The sequence below is a fragment of the Alternaria alternata genome (genome assembly GCF_001642055.1).
Source record: "Alternaria alternata strain SRC1lrK2f unplaced genomic scaffold CC77scaffold_23, whole genome shotgun sequence".
NCBI classification, from domain to species: Eukaryota; Fungi; Ascomycota; class Dothideomycetes; order Pleosporales; family Pleosporaceae; genus Alternaria; species Alternaria alternata.
In genome coordinates, this window is record NW_017306212.1 from 268,669 (window position 1) to 285,105 (window position 16,437).

Consider the following 16,437-nt stretch of genomic DNA (forward strand, 5'->3'; position numbering starts at 1 on the left):
AGCGCCGACATGTGGTGTGATGAGAAATAGCGAGCCAATCGTATACCCAGCAATCCTGCAGCTGTACGAAATACCTGTCCCGATTTCTTCACGATGTCGAAAATGAGTAGCTGCCGCGCGCTCTCTCTGCGAACACACGATGAGCTTCGAGCAGAATCCTCGTACGCACCAGACTCGTTCGTGTTGATTGCTTTCTGAGGATCTTTTTGTTTACCTTGATCGTTGATGCACCTAACTCCGCTGTAAATCCAATCTTCGAGGGACTTTGCAGCCTGTCACCAGGCTTGTCATGACAGATATACTCGCATGGAAACCACCATCGTGGTGGGCTCCCGATGGCATTACCAAAGCCCTTTCTAAACCGGACCTGCGTACGTTCGCATCAGGATTGCTCCATGGGGATCGTTTCAGACGGATCAGATCCGCATATGCGAAAGCGGAGCGATGCAGAGTATGCTGTAACAATGCCTGGCCAGATACATCAGGTGCACGCGTCTTGGTTGGTAGTTTACTCTCCTCTGCTGGAAAGGGGTGTGCAGGTTGTTTGACCCTATGTGGTATCGTAAACAGGTGTGCCTTGATTTCCAAGAACTCGAACCAGCCGTTTGAGCTTTCTCTGGATAAATGGGTATCATGCAGAGTGGAGAGATCAAGACTGGTTTTGGAATGCTACCCAACTGCGTCGTGGGAGGTGTTCGCGCCGGAAAGTAAGTATCTGAAAACTGCAATGAGCACTGCACACTAACGTATTCAGATCTCGAAAATCCATGGCGAATACCACATCTGCCCCATGAAGTAATTGCGAATTCTGGTTCAGACCAAGCTGTTGAACGAGCGTCGTCGTGGCTGCAAGATTGCGAAGACAACCACGAGTTGTGCAGAAGTGCCAATTCGAGCCTGCCAACTCGCGTTATCTCGATCCAGGGGCCGAAGACTATCAAGTTGTACGAGACTGATGGCGAATTTGAACCCTACGTCTGTCTAAGTCATTGCTGGGGGCCGGATAAAATCACCACAACTGAGAGGGCAACTCTATCCGCACATAAGCAAAGCATTCCATGGCAAAAACTTCCCCAAACCTTCCATGACGCAATCTCTTTCGCTTTCCGACTGGGATACAAGTACGTCTGGATCGACAGCCTTTGTATCGTACAAGATAGCAAAGAGGACTGGCGAAGCGAGGGTAGTAAGATGGCGCAGATATATTCTGGTGCCGATTTCACCATTGCTGCTACCGCATCAAGTCGCCCGTCGGAGGGGTGTTTCCGCCAGACTACGAACCGCCCAATCAGCATCTACTCGTATCCCGATATGAACGGCTCGATGTTGGATGTGTGCGTTCGATCTAGCATAAATCATTATGCATGGAGATATGGCGAATATCCCTTGCTACGCCGTGGATGGACACTGCAAGAGTGCCTGCTCTCACGAAGAATCTTGCACTTCACAGCCGAGGAAATGTTCTGGGCTTGCAGGACTGTGAACAAATGCGAGTGCTCATTCTGGTGGGACGCCATGACATTACCCTTCAAAAATCTGCGCAGCCCAAAATACCTTACAACAATACATTCCTCGGATGAGATGCAATGTACGGTTCTGTGGCATCATATTGTCAGCGAGTACAGCAGTTCTTCCTTGACATACAAAGGGGACTGCTTTCCAGCTTTACAGGGAATCAGCAAACAAATGCATCAGCTCAAGAGGTCAGCATACGTGGCTGGACTATGGGAGAACAGTATAATGTATGACCTACTATGGTACTCCGATTACAAAGACAGAACATGCAGACCAGAGGAATGGCGTGCCCCTTCATGGTCATGGGCATCTGTCGTGGGTCGAGTTACGTGGCCCAATTGGATTTCAATCTGCACACCTTTATCAACCTATGTCGCCAAAGATATATCATTTGCAGGAGTAGATGAATTTGGCGAGCTTCGGTCTGCAGAGATTACTTTGCGAGGTCGATGTTTACTCGAAGCCGTGGAAGGCACCTATCAGTACAACACGCAGCTATGCGCAAACATCGAATACCCCGACCATCGCGCTTGGAGGAGGTGCCCCCGTAAGGTGTATCTCGATTGTGAATTAGGAGACTCTGGCAATGAGATGCCAGGTTCTGTACTTGATATTCCCATCCAGCGTGTGAAAACGCTTCTCATGAGTGTATATCAGATGGGGTTGAAGAAGAAATACCTCTATACAGCTTTGATACTGCGACCCTCGAATATGACAGCATGCGCTTACGAACGGATTGGCTTGGTGGAATTCGAGACGCAGAAAGGATACGAGGTGTTTGATCTTCCGTTGGGTAACGAGGAAACTCTACACATCGTCTAGTTGGCCGGCGGACGCAGCCAAAGACGCTTGGCTCAGCCTTGCTCTCAAAAGAAAATACACCAAACGTGTACAGGAGTCAAAAACCCTGCTACATGCCAAAGCAAGATGTTTCGAATAGTAACATAGGATTGATGATGATCAAAATTCTCTTGTTGGCTGCTCCACAGGCGGGTTTGCCTGCTTCGACCCTTCCACAGATAAAGCGAAACTGAGAAGTTGAGCATACGGCATAAGTTACGGCAAGATATTTCAAAAATGCTTGAAAGGGTCCCAAACGATTTGATTGAAGGCGACGTAAAGGAAATAGAGTGGTATCTGTTAAACGAGGATGTCCAAACGCCAGACGTAATACAAAAGACTCCAGGAAAGACCAGATCAGAGCGTCGTTCGTTCCTTGTGCTCCGCTGATACGGCCGCAACCCCTCAAGCCATCTCCAACCTTCGACCTCAAACGCTAAAATACGTACGATCTTCACCCGCTGATCGCTCTCGAACTCCACACATGCTTCCTCATATTCTTGCCCCTACTTATACTGCGGCACTCCTTGCGGCGGGGGTCCATATCCCGGAGCACCACCAGGTCCACCACCCGGTCCACCGTAATTGTTCATCATGACCGCACCACCACCCTGCGCTTTGGTCCCTCCTCCAAACTGCTGCAGTTCAGGCTCCAGTCGATACGCGATGTCCTGCCAGAATTTGCAGATATGACACCCAACTTCCTTGTACGGCTTCAGACTAAACGGTATGACGGGGATGAAGCAAAAGGTAAACCATTCCCAGCGCTTCATCACCCTGCCCGTGGGGTTGTTGCAGTTTTGACAACGTAGTGTTATGTGCTCGGCGCCTTTGAGGGGAGATGTGAATGCTAGTGAGATTGTTAGTATTGCGGAGAGAGATTAGGTGGAGAGTGAGTGGTATGGGATTGGATGGGATGCGGAGGACTGAATGTAGACCCGTGAGAGACGTACTGTGTGTTCCGCAAGTGAAGAAAAAGAACATGATCGCAGACTATATGCGCGGACAGCGCAGTGGTATCAATGATGTGTGGCTCTTTGATATGGGTCGGGTCTCGATGATGTCGAGCTGGTGGAGTGATGCGCGTGCGACAAGCGGTACGGGGGATACGCGTTCGATTGTTGACTGCTGTTCGTTTATGATAATGGCGGACGTAACGGCGCGTAGTACTGAAGTTTTTGATGATGGAGATTCTGTTTGGAACGAAGTTGAAAGTAAAAAGGGTCGTCTGAGAGGCGTTGGGATGGGACGCTGCTTCGATGTTTCTGGTAGAGAGAGTATTGGCGCCGAGGAAGCTGCGTCATCCATGTTGCGTCTCAGCCACACTTGGCTCCAGGGCATGGGGCTCCATGGGGCTAGCGGCTAAGCCCGCAGCACTATTACATACTCACATACGTATCACGAGCTTGTCAGTTTCCGCAGTTTCCGCGGTGCTTTGGATGAAGGGAGATTACGAGTGTGTATGTTCTCGTAGAATCAGTTTGGATGCAGCAGACGACAGTCACTTGGTCACAATTATAAAGGCACCGTGGACACCATGGGAGATGGAACAAAAGTAAGCATGGACGCTTCATTATGGTATCAAGCGGTAGCCTCCAAAGCCACTTTAGTGGAAAAGAGACTCGTGACAGTCGTTAGGAGTAAGATGTTACAAGCTCAAGATCATGCCTTTGCCGTTCAACGCCGCTGAATCGCAGAACCCGTGAACCCCATTGAGAGGATGTTGTCTACACTGTAAGAACAAAGCAACATCCTCCAGTTTGAGACCAGACTGAAATTGGGCCCAGAACGAAGGGCTTCGATGGTGAAGAGGGACGAGATTCTCAGAGGATGAGGGCGCCTTGATCCAGTCGGGTTCGTCTACTGAGTCTTGAAAAGTAGGATGGCACAGTGACCGAGGTAAAAGTAGATGAAGTGTTTCGTCTCTGAGCATCAATTAGATGCCGCTACTCAAAGGTTTCTGGTGAAGCAGAGTTACTTACCATGTGTGACAAAGCTTCCAAAGTTGCGACCTACGATGCAGTGCCATGTGGCACCCTTTCGGCTGTCGAACTGCGGAAGTGTTAGCGCGCGCTTCGGATGTTACACAGAGCTGTCTTTACCTCCTTCTTGATATACTGGGCAATGTCCTACACATCCATGGTTAACCGGGTCTCAGTAAGGTCTCGAACCGAGTGGATGTCGGAGACCCACCTTCTCGATAGTGAACTGCTCCATAGCCGACTGTGCTACGAGATGTCAGCGTTCCTGTCAGCCGCACTTGAGAATGGGATGACTTACCGACTTCAATAGCCTCTTGTTGCATTTCCTCACTCTGTGAGACATGTTAGGATGGTATCGGAAGAAGCAATCTGATTGTCCCGTACCATGTCGGCGGACTTGATTTGAGCTGCATATAGCATTAGCTTGTGCTTTGGCAGAAGTACCGGCATGAACAAAGGGTCTTACCATCCTGCTTGTGGGCATCTGACTTGTCGCTAGCCATGGTGTCGGTTTGGAAGTGAGGGCGCGTTTGAGTGATTCAACTGTTGTTCTCTTAGAAGTAGGTGAGGTCTTATAAGGCGTGTGGTCGAGTGAGGCTATGCCTTTGTCATGATGTTTGGGCAGGCGCTCGCGCGGCGGTCAGCGCTCGGGCCCCGGCCGACGAGACTAATGCGCGCTAAACCGGAGATGAGTCCGTGCGTACGACTTTTTTTCTCTAAACGCGACCTTGACATCCGTCACTTCATGCACTACACCACAACTCACCCAGCATGGAGTCGTCACGTATCTTCGTTCGTGGCTTACCTCCCAAGTTCAGCGAAGACGACGTGAGGAGGCACTTCGGAAGCTTGAAGCTACCCGTCACTGACGTAAAGTACTTTCCGCACCGAAGGATAGGCTATGTTGGCTACAAGACGCCCGAAGATGCTGCAAAGGCGGTCAAGTATTTCAACAAGACCTTCATCAAGCTCACCAAGATCTATGCCGAAATTGCACGGCCTGTATGTACTTTGCGATCACGATGGCGACAAGCGGGGCTAACATGCGCAGATCGCCGACAAGGAACTACCAAAGTCCCGGCGGCAGCAGAAACTTGAGAAGAGCGCTCCGACAAGCGACGAGTACCGACCGCAACGGCAAGAAAACGATCTCAAGCGAAAGCGAGAAGAAGCCGAACAGGACCCGAAGCTGAAGGAGTTCCTCGAGGTCTATCAGCCGCCATCCAAGACTAGCATCTGGGCCAATGGTGATACCCAGCTCAATGACACATCTGTTGCTCCCGCCGATGAGGCTGTACCAGAGGTTGCTGTGCCAGAAGACGAGAGCGATGACGAGTATCAAGTCATTTCGAAAAAGCCAAAGATTGCAGAAGAGCCTGCGGCCGTTGCTGCGAACCCACAGCCCACAGCCGCCGAGGCGAGCGCAACAGAGCTCCAAGTAGAAGTGGCAGATGGAGGCGACGCGATGGAAGACGTCCAAGGAGCGCCAGCTGTCGAACAAGGACCTGTGTCTGACGCGGACTGGTTGCGATCAAGAACAAACAGGGTTCTTGAGCTAGTCGAAGACGATGAAGCACCATCGAATGCGACTGTCGCAACTGTGCCACAGGAAACAGCCCCGCAGACTCATGTAACCGCTGCGTCCTCCCCGGGCGTTGTTGAGGCGCAGCCGGAGCTACAACCTCAAGCGGAAGAGCAGCCCGACAATGCTGCTGCGCCCGACGAGGAAGACAAGATTCGTGAAACTGGTCGACTGTATCTCAGAAACCTGCATTACGAGGTGACAGAAGACGAAATCAAGGAACAGTTCTCCAAACATGGAGCTCTCGAGGAAGTAAGTAACGATCCATCTCTTTTACTACCCGCCCATGCAATGATGAACATCAAGATAGGGACAACTGATGCTTCGGCACTTGAGGTTACCTTGGAAAGTATTTTAGTAGATGTCTTTCTTATCTGATAGCGGCAAACACCACGAGTGCACTTACGTACATGTTGATGCGAACAGTTACTGACTGCTGCAGGTGCATGTGCCGCTAAAGAAGGCCGATGGAAAGGGCAAAGGCTTTGCCTTTGTACAATTCCAAAACCCCAATGAAGCAGTTGAAGCATACCTCGACAACGATAATACCATTTTCCAGGGACGTCTTCTCCACATCATCTCAGCAAAGGCAAAGAAAGACACAAAGCTCGACGACTATGAGATCTCTAAGTTGCCTCTGAAGAAGCAGAAGGAGATCAGAAGAAAGCAAAATGCTGTCAAGGCTACTTTCAACTGGAACTCACTCTACCTGAACGCTGATGCGGTTATGTCTACCATCGCAAGTCGTATGGGTATCAGCAAAGCTGAGTTGCTCGACCCTACGTCAGCAGATGCAGCAGTTAAGCAGGCTCATGCTGAGACTCACATCATTCAAGAGACAAAATCATACTTTGCGCAACACGGCGTTGACTTGGAGGCCTTCCAGCGCAGCGCCAAGGGTGATCTTGCTATCCTTGTCAAGAACATACCTCATGGTGTAACGGCCGATGAGCTTCGCAAGATGTTCGAGGAACATGGCACCGTAACAAAGTTTCTGATGCCACCCACCGGTATGACAGCAATTGTTGAGTTTTCCAATGTTGCGCAAGCGAAGACTGCATTCATGTCGTTGTCTTATCGGAAGATGAAAGACTCGATTCTCTATCTCGAAAAGGCTCCCAAGGATCTGTTCAAGGAAGGTGTGGCAACCAATTTTGTGCAAACAACACCTACTGCACAACCTGTACAGTCTACGCAGCCTGGCGCGAAGCTTTCTGCAACTGATCTGCTTGTTGATGCTCCAGAGCCCGAGGCAACGAACACTGCTACCTTGTATGTGCGAAACTTGAACTTCTCCACGACGACCGAGCGTCTCACGGAGGCATTCAAACCTCTATCCGGCTTCCGTAGCGCCAAGGTCAAGACGAAGATCGATCCCAAACGAGGCGTGCTGTCCATGGGCTTCGGCTTCGTTGAGTTCAATAGCCCCGAAACTGCCACTGCAGCGTTAAGAGCTATGGATGGACATGATCTTGAAGGACATAAACTGCAGATAAAAGCTTCTCACAAGGGCGCAGATGCTGCTGAAGAACGTCGCAACGAGGATGCCGCAAAGAAGGCGGCAAGCACGAAGATTATCATCAAGAACTTGCCCTTCGAAGCCAGCGTAAGATCCCTTTATTATAGTGACAAAGCGATTGCTAATATTGGCTACAGAAAAAGGACGTTCGCGCTCTGTTTACCCCTTACGGCCAGCTTCGGTCTGTCAGAGTGCCCAAGAAATTCGATGCGTCTTCGCGTGGTTTTGGTTTCGCAGAGTTTACCACAAAACGCGACGCCGTCAACGCTATGAACGCATTGAAGAACACTCACTTGCTCGGTCGCCGGTTGGTCCTTGCATTTGCTGAGACCGAATCCGATGATCCCGAGAAGGAACTGGAGAAGATGCAACAGAAGGTGGGAGCACAGGCCAACAAGGTCGCCTTGCAACGCCTTACAGAAGGTGGTCGCAAGAAATTTAACGTTGCAGGCACTGATGATCTTGACGACTGAGCGCGAATGTATTCTGGTAGGAGTCGCGCGCGCGACACAGTCAGGCTTGACGCCATCCCTTGCTCCCCGACTACACGAGCCAGGCCGCCCTTCGCCACGGTCCGCTGAAAGTAGTAGAGGGCTTTGACCATCTGCACGACGCTATATCTAGAACACCGCATTCTAAGCCTCGGCAGGGTATACCGCCAGCGGAGTGAATGAATGGACGTGGTCACCACACGGCGTTTCAGACTACTCCAAAGGGAGTAAGACAGCCACGAACGAGACGTTTGTCGATCATGCAGACTTGACGTACTTTGTTGTTTGCGGCCACTGACATCAATTCTTGTTCTGAGCAATCCGTGAGGGTTCTACTTGGACACAACCAATCAGATGACTGTTGAGTAGATGGCAGTCGGCTCCATGCCTTTGATCCCTCTGCTAACGACGCTACATTTACCATTTCAGTAGACGAAGAAGTCACAACAGATATGATGATACGGATAACAGTCGAAACATCACGTCTTTTGCGGCCATGATGAAGGCACAAAGCACGTTAATTTTAATCCCATGGTACTGGCCATGCCACCTCGATGACTGACCCCTCTATCAGTTTCAGGCTAGCGGATATCGTATCGCACCCTACGGTGGGTGCTATGGCCTACTTGCCTATCATGTAGTCCTCCTGCCTAGGGCTGGTCATCTGGACCATACTTTATGTCAATGTAACCATCTGCATACTTCGTCACATACTCAGTTGCATTCTCGTCATCGTTCACCGCACTCATTGCTCCAGTTGCTTAACATTCGTTGTGTTCTGCGTCAGCCTCTATTCTTACTCTTACCATTCTCTTCGTGTACGTTTTTGTTAGATGCCATAGCCCACCATGCAAGTCAAACCTCAACCCTTATGCGGGTCGTCGGCGCATCTTCCCCTCTTGGAAGGCAATCCGGTCGAGGGCCCATCCCAGCACCAAGGCGTCCTTCAAAAGCATCGCGCTGAGCGATCTTACAAAAGTCACAACGTCACGGCTCCACCACAACGGCAACGAGGCAGTCTGAGTCCGTCCGAGAACGCTTACGCGCAGCAGTGCGTCACTACAGGAACCTACTACACTGGCAATGTACACGCACAACACATTGGGCTTGCGGGCTTTGTAGTCGAAAGGTCGGAGAAGCAGATCAGATGTGAACTTGGTCGACTGTACAAATTACTTCAACGATCGGAAAAATACCAGGCCTATCGAGAGAAGCAGCCCGCTCTTACACCGGCTGAAGTTATTGCAAGAGATGCAGCGGAGAGGAAGGAGCAGGAAAGGAGAAAAGCGGAGGGTCTTCAGCAAGAGAAGGATAAGACAGTCTGGCCCGATTTCATAGAGCATGCCTTCTGGACAGGTAAGATGACACTTTTACTGTATCTCGTTCTAACGTGGGGGTGCTGTATTGCTTATAACGATCGTTGTCCTCTAATTGTTCTATTCGAGCCTTGTTTCGACACTCGTATCAAAGGGCTGACTAGCATACTACAGCACTCGTAAGATGGCCACCAATGGGTCGAAAGAAATACATGCTCGAGGGCACACAGCGAGGGCGAAACGAGCTGATCCAAGATTCCATCCACAGGGATACAGGTATCAGACGCGACCGTAAACAGATTTCCAGTCACCTCCAGGTGCTCAAGCAAAAGCTCAGAGCTGTTCCTGCTGGTGAGTCCCCGTTTCGTACATTATACCAATCGACATGAGTCTTCTCACATGTGGCTCCCAATGTTCCATTGGATGCCCTGCATACATCGACCAAACATCAGGCCTTCGGAAAGTTCCTATCTTCCAAAGTCCTTCTAGAAAGAAGTGGCGGTGGCTTTGCCGTTGCTATTCTTAGTGTCATCAGGAGGGTTGCGCCAGGGCCTACCGGAACGAGACTAACCAGCACCATAGTCCTTCTCTATATGGCCACACCAGAGGACGTAACGAAGCGCCGATGCGCGAGCACACCGATTCTTACATGTCATTCGTCACATATGCGTGGCCGCCAACATGCGCAGCGCACTGATTCTGTTACCAAATATGAGTACAACATGGCCTCACCGCACGTGTGGCCGTATCTCGTCGACCCACACCAGGACCTCGCCTTGGGTTCCGGCCCTGAAATTCGCTCGCTATCATCGCTCTTCACACTCACAGACCTTAGCCTGGTCGTTGACGGTGATGACCAGCCTGCGCACTGTTCGATCGAAGCGCACTCGAACAGCAAGCTCGATGAATGGGATATCGCAGATCTTGCCTCCTGGCATCACCAATACCCTGAATTTGGCTTCCTGCGATCCGAAACGGATGACTGGATGAGGAACGGTCGCAACGTTTTGGTCTGCACCGCACCCATCAAGCTGATGGCAGAAGTACGGCTAGAGGCTGACCTGACCATCGCATTCGATCTCTACTCGCATCTTGATCTTTCCAGATATGAATATATGGAGTGCATGACGCGATTCTACGACGACGGACAAGATTTTGTCGATTCGGAACTTGACAGCATGACTCATGACGGAAAAGAACATCGCACGTCATGTGAGTACCGGCCAGATTCTTATGGATCCAAAGGCGTTTTGCGTGTCAAGTTCGACGCTGCCTTTTGGTTGACATGGATGAAACGGTGTGGCAATATGAGCTACAGAGATGACAGACGTGTCCAAGACCCACGTCTCACAGCAGTACAGGATATATACGGTATCATACCTGGTACCAACGAGGCTCAATGTCTCTGCACCGTCCTTTGGAGATTTCAACGGACGAGGAACTCAGCGGAAGCTGACAGCATGAAGTGGCGTCCTTTCAATTTCGTTAAGAATCGGTCAGCTGCAGAAGCGAGATGGTGCGATGAGGCTGAAGACTACCATGAAGATCTGGGAGATGTGGAGGGTGAGCATGGGCAAGTCACGGATGTGCCGATATCCACTCCTGCGAACGTCATGCCATACTACCAAACTCCACAGCTACGAGCGGACTTGGTACAAACACATTCATCGAATCACTCACATGAGATTGAGTCTCATCATGAACGTCATCCACCGCCACTTTCTATCGATATACTTGGATCCATGCAATCAGATTTAGACCGTCTAGAGGGCTCTGCGGCTACCACTACAACAGGCTTCTCACAGCAAAGTTTCGCACTGCCACGCAATCAAGCTACGTTGTCGTCGAGCGCGCACGACAGCGACTTCGACTTCAGCGATGGTCACATGACTACCAACGATGTCTTTGAGCCTGCTATAAACATATCGGCTTATGGAAGCTTTCTAAGCCAGGGCGCTGGACTCGAAGGTTTGCATGCACTTGCTGGCTTAGAAAACGATGAGTTTGCGGCTATGGGACTTGCTATAGGCGAACATGGCCAGTTAGTCCCTGTGAACGCAAATGACCTGCAGACTCCTACCGATCTAGCTTGCTTTTCCATCAAACCTAACTGGCAACACCTACACCTCATATCGCATCTCGAGCATACAACTGAGCAGTATGGTCCCTACATTGACCCCTGCGAGTATACAAAGCCAGCACAAGACCATGAAAACTTACATGGCCACGATGTTTATCAACGAATCAATCAAAGAGAGGAGTCGGTGGCAACTGGTCTTCATGGTGTGCACGCTCACGCGGATCATAGCCTATGGGACTCGCAAGGACTGCAGAGATCATTTGAGGAGAGGACTAGCAGTTGGATGAATCAACAGAAAGAGCAAGCCCATATTTCCGAGTTTGTTGTGCCAGATCTGATTGAGAAGAATCAAAGGGATAGAGGCTATTAGATGGGAGTGGCCGACTGGTTGCTGCTTATGATGGTATGACTGTATGTTGGCCATTTTTGTAATACGAAGACCATGATTAGACATCGTTCAAGAGACTAGAGGTTAACGATAATGTAATGACACACGCTCATTTGGTACTGCACATCTCGACACATTGATCGCGATACGCTCGTGCCCACTGACTCAAACCGCCCTTTAGGCTACTAAGCTCTTTGACACTATCTGGACTTGGAACATGCTAGAACTACTGACGTATGCATCCTACAGAAGAATTTGAGTCACTCAAGACTGTATACTAACAACGGAAGTGGCGTAGGGCTGCCAGCTAGGCTTTCAACGGTCGTTAGGGCGTTCCTTGCGCTGCACAGCCGATCGACCTGCATAGAAACCTAAAATAGGCGGCATATGCACGTAGAAGCTGTGATCGTCGGTGAGCCTGGGGACTATGCATACGACAAGCATGGCGGCCTGTAAGGACTTTGTGGTAGGTGGGGACTACCAACGGCGGCGGCATCACCCGCCAGGCAAGCGGAGCCCATCTCCAAACCCAGACGTCAGCCCGCACGCCTGGTCCTTTGCTTCAACCAACAATAACGTCGTTACCTAACGAGATCTCTACACCGCATGCTTGTCTATGCCATTCGCACCCGAAAGCTTACTGCTAAAGCGACACGGCGCGTTACATATACAAACGCGCTGTCGCGCTGTCACGCCTGCATGCATGCATTGAGCGGGGCAAACACCGTTAAGCTCCACACCCCAAGCTTTGCAACAGCAATCGCTCGCCCCATCCCTGTCCATCTTTGCCATGTACGCACCAGGAGAGGATCTAAAGAGACACTTGATCGTGCCTCCTTCGTCTTCTCCGCTGTCATCAAGTCTGACTGCCAGCAACTCAACAAGTTCAGTCTCCGCTCCCTTTAACATTGATACTGTACACGATCAACAAGGCTCCTACGACAAGGCTAAGAAGCGCAAGATGAAGGCCGATACACCAACTCAAACGCCCGCGTTTGAGTCGGCACACGTAGATGAAATCAAGAGTAATAGTACTCCGCTTGATGGCGTTTTCAAGATCGAAGACTTCATTAATCAGCACAAAGATGCACACCAAGCTCAGGTGCTCGTCCGCGAAGCAAAAAATGCGGCTTCTGCTGGTCCTCCATCGAAGAAGACTAAGAACAATGAGAACGTCGCTTCTCTAAAGCCCGTGGCAGTGGGTGCGCGTTCATCCAAGCATACCATCCTTCTTCATGAAAAGTATCAGGCGCTCGGCACTCCGCAACCGCTGTTCACGTATGGAGGGAGCGGTGAGACTGGATGGACTGTCTCTGTTAGCTTTCCTGGTCTAGACAATGCCGATGAGCTACAAGGCCTGAGCGCAGATAAGAAATTCAACAGCAAACAGGAGGCTAAAGAAGCCATGAGCCAGAAGGCATTAACAGTACTTGAGGGGTTAGAGAAAGAGGGGAGGATCCAGAAGGCGGAGAAGAGTAAGAAGAAGAGTGCTGGTAGTCAGCCTGTGCAGCAGGTCAAGGAGGAGAAGGAGCCTGGTGAGAACTATGTTGGTCAGATTCTCGGTAGGTTAATCTCTCTTTCATCCTTGTACTACTGTAAGGCAGGCTTTTTCAAGGGCTCCGGTTACTTGGAGCGTTGCGTCTGACTGACATATCCGACAGAATTTCAGCGCGCCACCGACTCACCCCAGCCAACCTATACTGACTACCAATCCGGCCAGCGCTTTGCCTGCATCCTCACCATTGAAGGCTTGGACATGGAGTTCGGTTCCATCAACAACCTCTTTTCTTCCAAGAAAGCTGCGCGTCGGGACGCCGCCCGTCGTGCCGTGGAGTACTTCAAGTCCATTGGCACATGGCCTGAGGACGTGACTCTCGTGGGCGGTATCAAGAAGAAAAAAGCCCAACCGAGTATTCCCGACATGGTATCAATATCAGAACCAGACCTTGTTCCTTCTCTAGCATCTACATCAACAGCCTCGCCTGGTACTAAGAGCTACGCTCAACAAGTTGCCAGTCTAGCAGTCATACTCGCTCTCCCGACACCAGAATGGCAATACACTTCTCATCCCGAAGATCCCAACTTCCATACTGTGACATGCTTCTTCCGCGGCGCAGGCCCCCACGAAGGACCCATCGGCGAAGTCCGCAACATATATGGCAAGAAGAAAGCCAAGGAAGAGTGTGCTAGACTCACACTGGAGTACCTGAAGGACGTCAGGGAGAAGCGTGTTGCTTACGGTGCGGAGATGATGAAAGGTATTGCTGGCGCTGAGGGTGTGCTTGCTGCTGCGGCTGGCAAGCCGGTTGAGGGAGAGGGGAAGAATGCAAAAAAGGACGCGGTGGCTAGGAGGGGGTTCGAGAATAAGATGGAGGAGAGCAGTGAGGAAGATGAGGTATTTGCTGATGCACTAGAGGCTTAGAGAGCCTCTAGAGCTGGGTAGGATACGGGCACTGCATAGCGGGATTGCATAGAGACTAGGTCTGGACATACTGGTTATTGGATCTGCACATTGACGTTCAGTAAAACTGGAAGCTTGGGTCTGGCATGGAGAAGGTTCTTGGGACGAACCCACTTGTATAGTAAAGAATTCTTAATCTGCATGTATTTCTAAACACAAAGTGTGCCATGAAGTGATTTGATAATCTTCGGCCTCTGCGACTGATACAGCAGAAGATAGTGTTTACTTTTAACCTCCATCATCATCATCATCATCATCATCATCATCATATAAACATAGTCACATATGAGGGGCAAGCATCCATGTAAAGAAACCATGCTATTCGCAAATCTCCTTGATATCTATACTAGGAAGATGCTCGTCCGAAGACAATGTCGTACAGTACGCTTATTCACACCATTCGCCTTTCCAAAAAAAACCTAGCGACAGGGAAAAGCATACGGTACAGAATATTGCGTCTAACCACCATTCTCGTGTCAGGGACGAACTCGCTTCACATCTCCTTCGCTGAAGTGATGAGAGAAAACATGAAGGGAAGCGCATGCTGTGGATGAATCACGACGGGAAGAAACCCGTCTGGGTTGAGGCAGACCTTCTCTTCCTGTGGTCGCGCCTCTTTTTCTTGCGTGTCTTCTTTACCTTCTAGGTTGAAGCAACCTCGCTCTTCCTCTTGTTGCGATCGCGCTTCTTCTCCTTGCCAGCTTTTTCGGCTTTCTCGGCCTTCTCAGCCTTTTCCTTCTCCTGCGCTGCATTCTCCTTATCACCCTCGACCTCGTTGTTGCGCGTGCTACGGCCAGACTTGGATTTCTTCTTGCCGCCAGTCTCCTCGGGGCTGGGCTCGTCGGGGGAGGTGGCTGGAGCAGGGGCGATAGGCTGTGGTGCGGCTTTGTCTTTCTTCTTCTTATCCTTCTTCGCAGGTGTCTCGGCGACGGCATTGGAGGCAGGGGCTGTCGTTTGCGGCGCTGTGCGGGAGGTCGGCAGTGGAACTGGAGTTGAAGCGGTAGCAGCGGGAGCGATGGAGACGGGGATTGAGTTGCCATTGACAGCTGGAGTTGTCTTCTGGCGCTTGCGTGGAGTTTTTGCAGGTGGAGAGGGTGCTTTGGCAGCTGGTGCTTCCTCCTCGTCTTCAGAGGATACATCAGAATCGGCTGCGCCAACTTCAGCCTCTACTTCGGGCTCGGCCTCGTCGGAAGCGTCATCCTCTTCGATAAGCTCGGCGTCCTTGATGCCCTTATTTGCGACGTATGCAGCTAACGCGGTCTTGTACTCCTCCATTGAATTGCGGTAAGACGCCTTCCATTGCTGCGATTGTGTTAGTGACAAGACGGTATCGAGCTATATGGGGAATGCTTACCTCCTTCTCCTCCTCTGAGAGCTCGTTCCAGCGCTTGTTCACCTCGATCTGGACTGCGTTCTTCTCGATCTGGCCACCTGGAGGAAGCGCGGCCTCAAGATCGGCCTTGACGATGGGACGCGCATGTTGGTGGTACAAGAAGGCAGCGGTGAGCGGCTTCTTGGGCGCATTGGGGTCCTTCTCCTTCTTCTCACGTTTGCGCTTCTTGCTCTTGCTCGCGTCGCCCGCCTTGTCGCCGAGGCCCTGGGTTACTTCTTCGACGGCTTTTTGGCCAGCTTCGAGGACGGAGGCGGCAGAAGCGGCAGCGCCGAGTGTGGCGATATCGTTGTTGTAGGGTGTTGTCGCACCCTCTTCGTAGCCGAGGACTGAGTGGCAGTGCTGTTTGTAGCTCTCCAAGAGACTGGTGATGCCGTGCTGGACATTGACCAGGCCATTCTGGAGTTCGTGGAGATTGAAAATGACCTGATTGTGATTGTAAGCAATTGCTTCGTCTTTGTGCGCTACAGTCTTGCTCGCGCTGGAGCGATTGCGCGATCTTGGTTGCGCTGGCGCCATTGCGACTAGCTGGGGTTGACGACGCGTCTCTGGCAGAAGCGCAGGAAGCCGCTCATAGGCAAATGTCGCCAATTTGGAGTCGCGTAGATTAGGCGATCAAGGTTACACAAAAGAAAAGACGAGGCGAGGTGAAGGTGGCGCCGTGTTGAGCGTGGTGCCATCGCGACGCGGTAACTGAAGGCAGGCGCGTCGCTATTGCAGACAAGACGAAGCAAGTTGTGGTACGTACCGAGTCGCGGGTCTTCCTGAACTCTGCGACAGAGATCAGAAGCTGGCCAGTTGCTGGCGTTTCCTTTTTCTTGGGCGCCATGATGGTTGACGTTGTATGCGAAGTGGTTGAAGACGGAATGACGG

General features: G+C 51.0%; 7 protein-coding genes across 7 annotated transcripts; 4 read left to right on the forward strand and 3 right to left on the reverse strand.

Moving 5' to 3' along the window:
• The first annotated feature begins 198 nt into the window (after positions 1–198).
• On the forward strand, positions 199–2,359 carry CC77DRAFT_408983 (HET-domain-containing protein). Its single transcript, XM_018531605.1, has 2 exons — positions 199–707; positions 755–2,359. The coding sequence occupies exons 1-2, from the start codon at positions 290–292 to the stop codon at positions 2,335–2,337; spliced, it is 2,001 nt and encodes a 666-aa protein (XP_018381399.1). The 5' UTR covers positions 199–289; the 3' UTR covers positions 2,338–2,359.
• Positions 2,360–2,861: 502 nt separating this feature from the next.
• On the reverse strand, positions 2,862–3,339 carry CC77DRAFT_1034503 (hypothetical protein; the record flags this gene model as incomplete). The annotated part of the gene is made up of 2 exons (XM_018526876.1): positions 2,862–3,205; positions 3,309–3,339. 2 exons carry the CDS (start codon positions 3,337–3,339, stop codon positions 2,862–2,864), a joined length of 375 nt encoding a protein of 124 aa, XP_018381400.1.
• Positions 3,340–3,842: 503 nt separating this feature from the next.
• Positions 3,843–4,840, reverse strand: CC77DRAFT_1043671 (dynein light chain type 1; the record flags this gene model as incomplete). Its single annotated transcript, XM_018527326.1, has 7 exons — positions 3,843–4,280; positions 4,338–4,407; positions 4,458–4,484; positions 4,549–4,583; positions 4,636–4,669; positions 4,722–4,744; positions 4,804–4,840. 7 exons carry the CDS (start codon positions 4,838–4,840, stop codon positions 4,216–4,218), a joined length of 291 nt encoding a protein of 96 aa, XP_018381401.1. The 3' UTR covers positions 3,843–4,215.
• Positions 4,841–5,108: 268 nt separating this feature from the next.
• CC77DRAFT_1012664 (multiple RNA-binding domain-containing protein 1) lies at positions 5,109–7,911 on the forward strand (the record flags this gene model as incomplete). Its single annotated transcript, XM_018523782.1, has 4 exons — positions 5,109–5,339; positions 5,389–6,171; positions 6,362–7,525; positions 7,576–7,911. The coding sequence occupies 4 exons, from the start codon at positions 5,109–5,111 to the stop codon at positions 7,909–7,911; spliced, it is 2,514 nt and encodes an 837-aa protein (XP_018381402.1).
• An 866-nt stretch (positions 7,912–8,777) lies between these two features.
• CC77DRAFT_1012665 (hypothetical protein) lies at positions 8,778–11,695 on the forward strand (the record flags this gene model as incomplete). The annotated part of the gene is made up of 3 exons (XM_018523783.1): positions 8,778–9,285; positions 9,420–9,562; positions 9,698–11,695. 3 exons carry the CDS (start codon positions 8,778–8,780, stop codon positions 11,693–11,695), a joined length of 2,649 nt encoding a protein of 882 aa, XP_018381403.1.
• Positions 11,696–12,265: 570 nt separating this feature from the next.
• CC77DRAFT_1024399 (hypothetical protein) lies at positions 12,266–14,317 on the forward strand. Its single transcript, XM_018525858.1, has 2 exons — positions 12,266–13,275; positions 13,375–14,317. The coding sequence occupies exons 1-2, from the start codon at positions 12,504–12,506 to the stop codon at positions 14,133–14,135; spliced, it is 1,533 nt and encodes a 510-aa protein (XP_018381404.1). The 5' UTR covers positions 12,266–12,503; the 3' UTR covers positions 14,136–14,317.
• A 170-nt stretch (positions 14,318–14,487) lies between these two features.
• CC77DRAFT_1024401 (hypothetical protein) lies at positions 14,488–16,430 on the reverse strand. Its single transcript, XM_018525859.1, has 2 exons — positions 15,529–16,430; positions 14,488–15,476 (listed from the first exon to the last, which is right to left on the reverse strand). Exons 1-2 carry the CDS (start codon positions 16,081–16,083, stop codon positions 14,817–14,819), a joined length of 1,215 nt encoding a protein of 404 aa, XP_018381405.1. The 5' UTR covers positions 16,084–16,430; the 3' UTR covers positions 14,488–14,816.
• Positions 16,431–16,437: the final 7 nt, after the last annotated feature.

Bases quoted from the DNA above. Each gene is read 5' to 3' on its own strand.
- CC77DRAFT_408983 (XM_018531605.1), top strand. From the start codon at position 290: ATGACAGATATACTCGCATGGAAACCACCATCGTGGTGGGCTCCCGAT. The intron at 708-754 runs GTAAGTATCTGA...TAACGTATTCAG, and splicing joins GGAGGTGTTCGCGCCGGAAA to ATCTCGAAAATCCATGGCGA.
- CC77DRAFT_1024399 (XM_018525858.1), top strand. From the start codon at position 12,504: ATGTACGCACCAGGAGAGGATCTAAAGAGACACTTGATCGTGCCTCCT. The intron at 13,276-13,374 runs GTAGGTTAATCT...CATATCCGACAG, and splicing joins CTATGTTGGTCAGATTCTCG to AATTTCAGCGCGCCACCGAC.
- CC77DRAFT_1024401 (XM_018525859.1), bottom strand. From the start codon at position 16,083: ATGGCGCCAGCGCAACCAAGATCGCGCAATCGCTCCAGCGCGAGCAAG. The intron at 15,477-15,528 runs GTAAGCATTCCC...ACACAATCGCAG, and splicing joins TCTCAGAGGAGGAGAAGGAG to CAATGGAAGGCGTCTTACCG.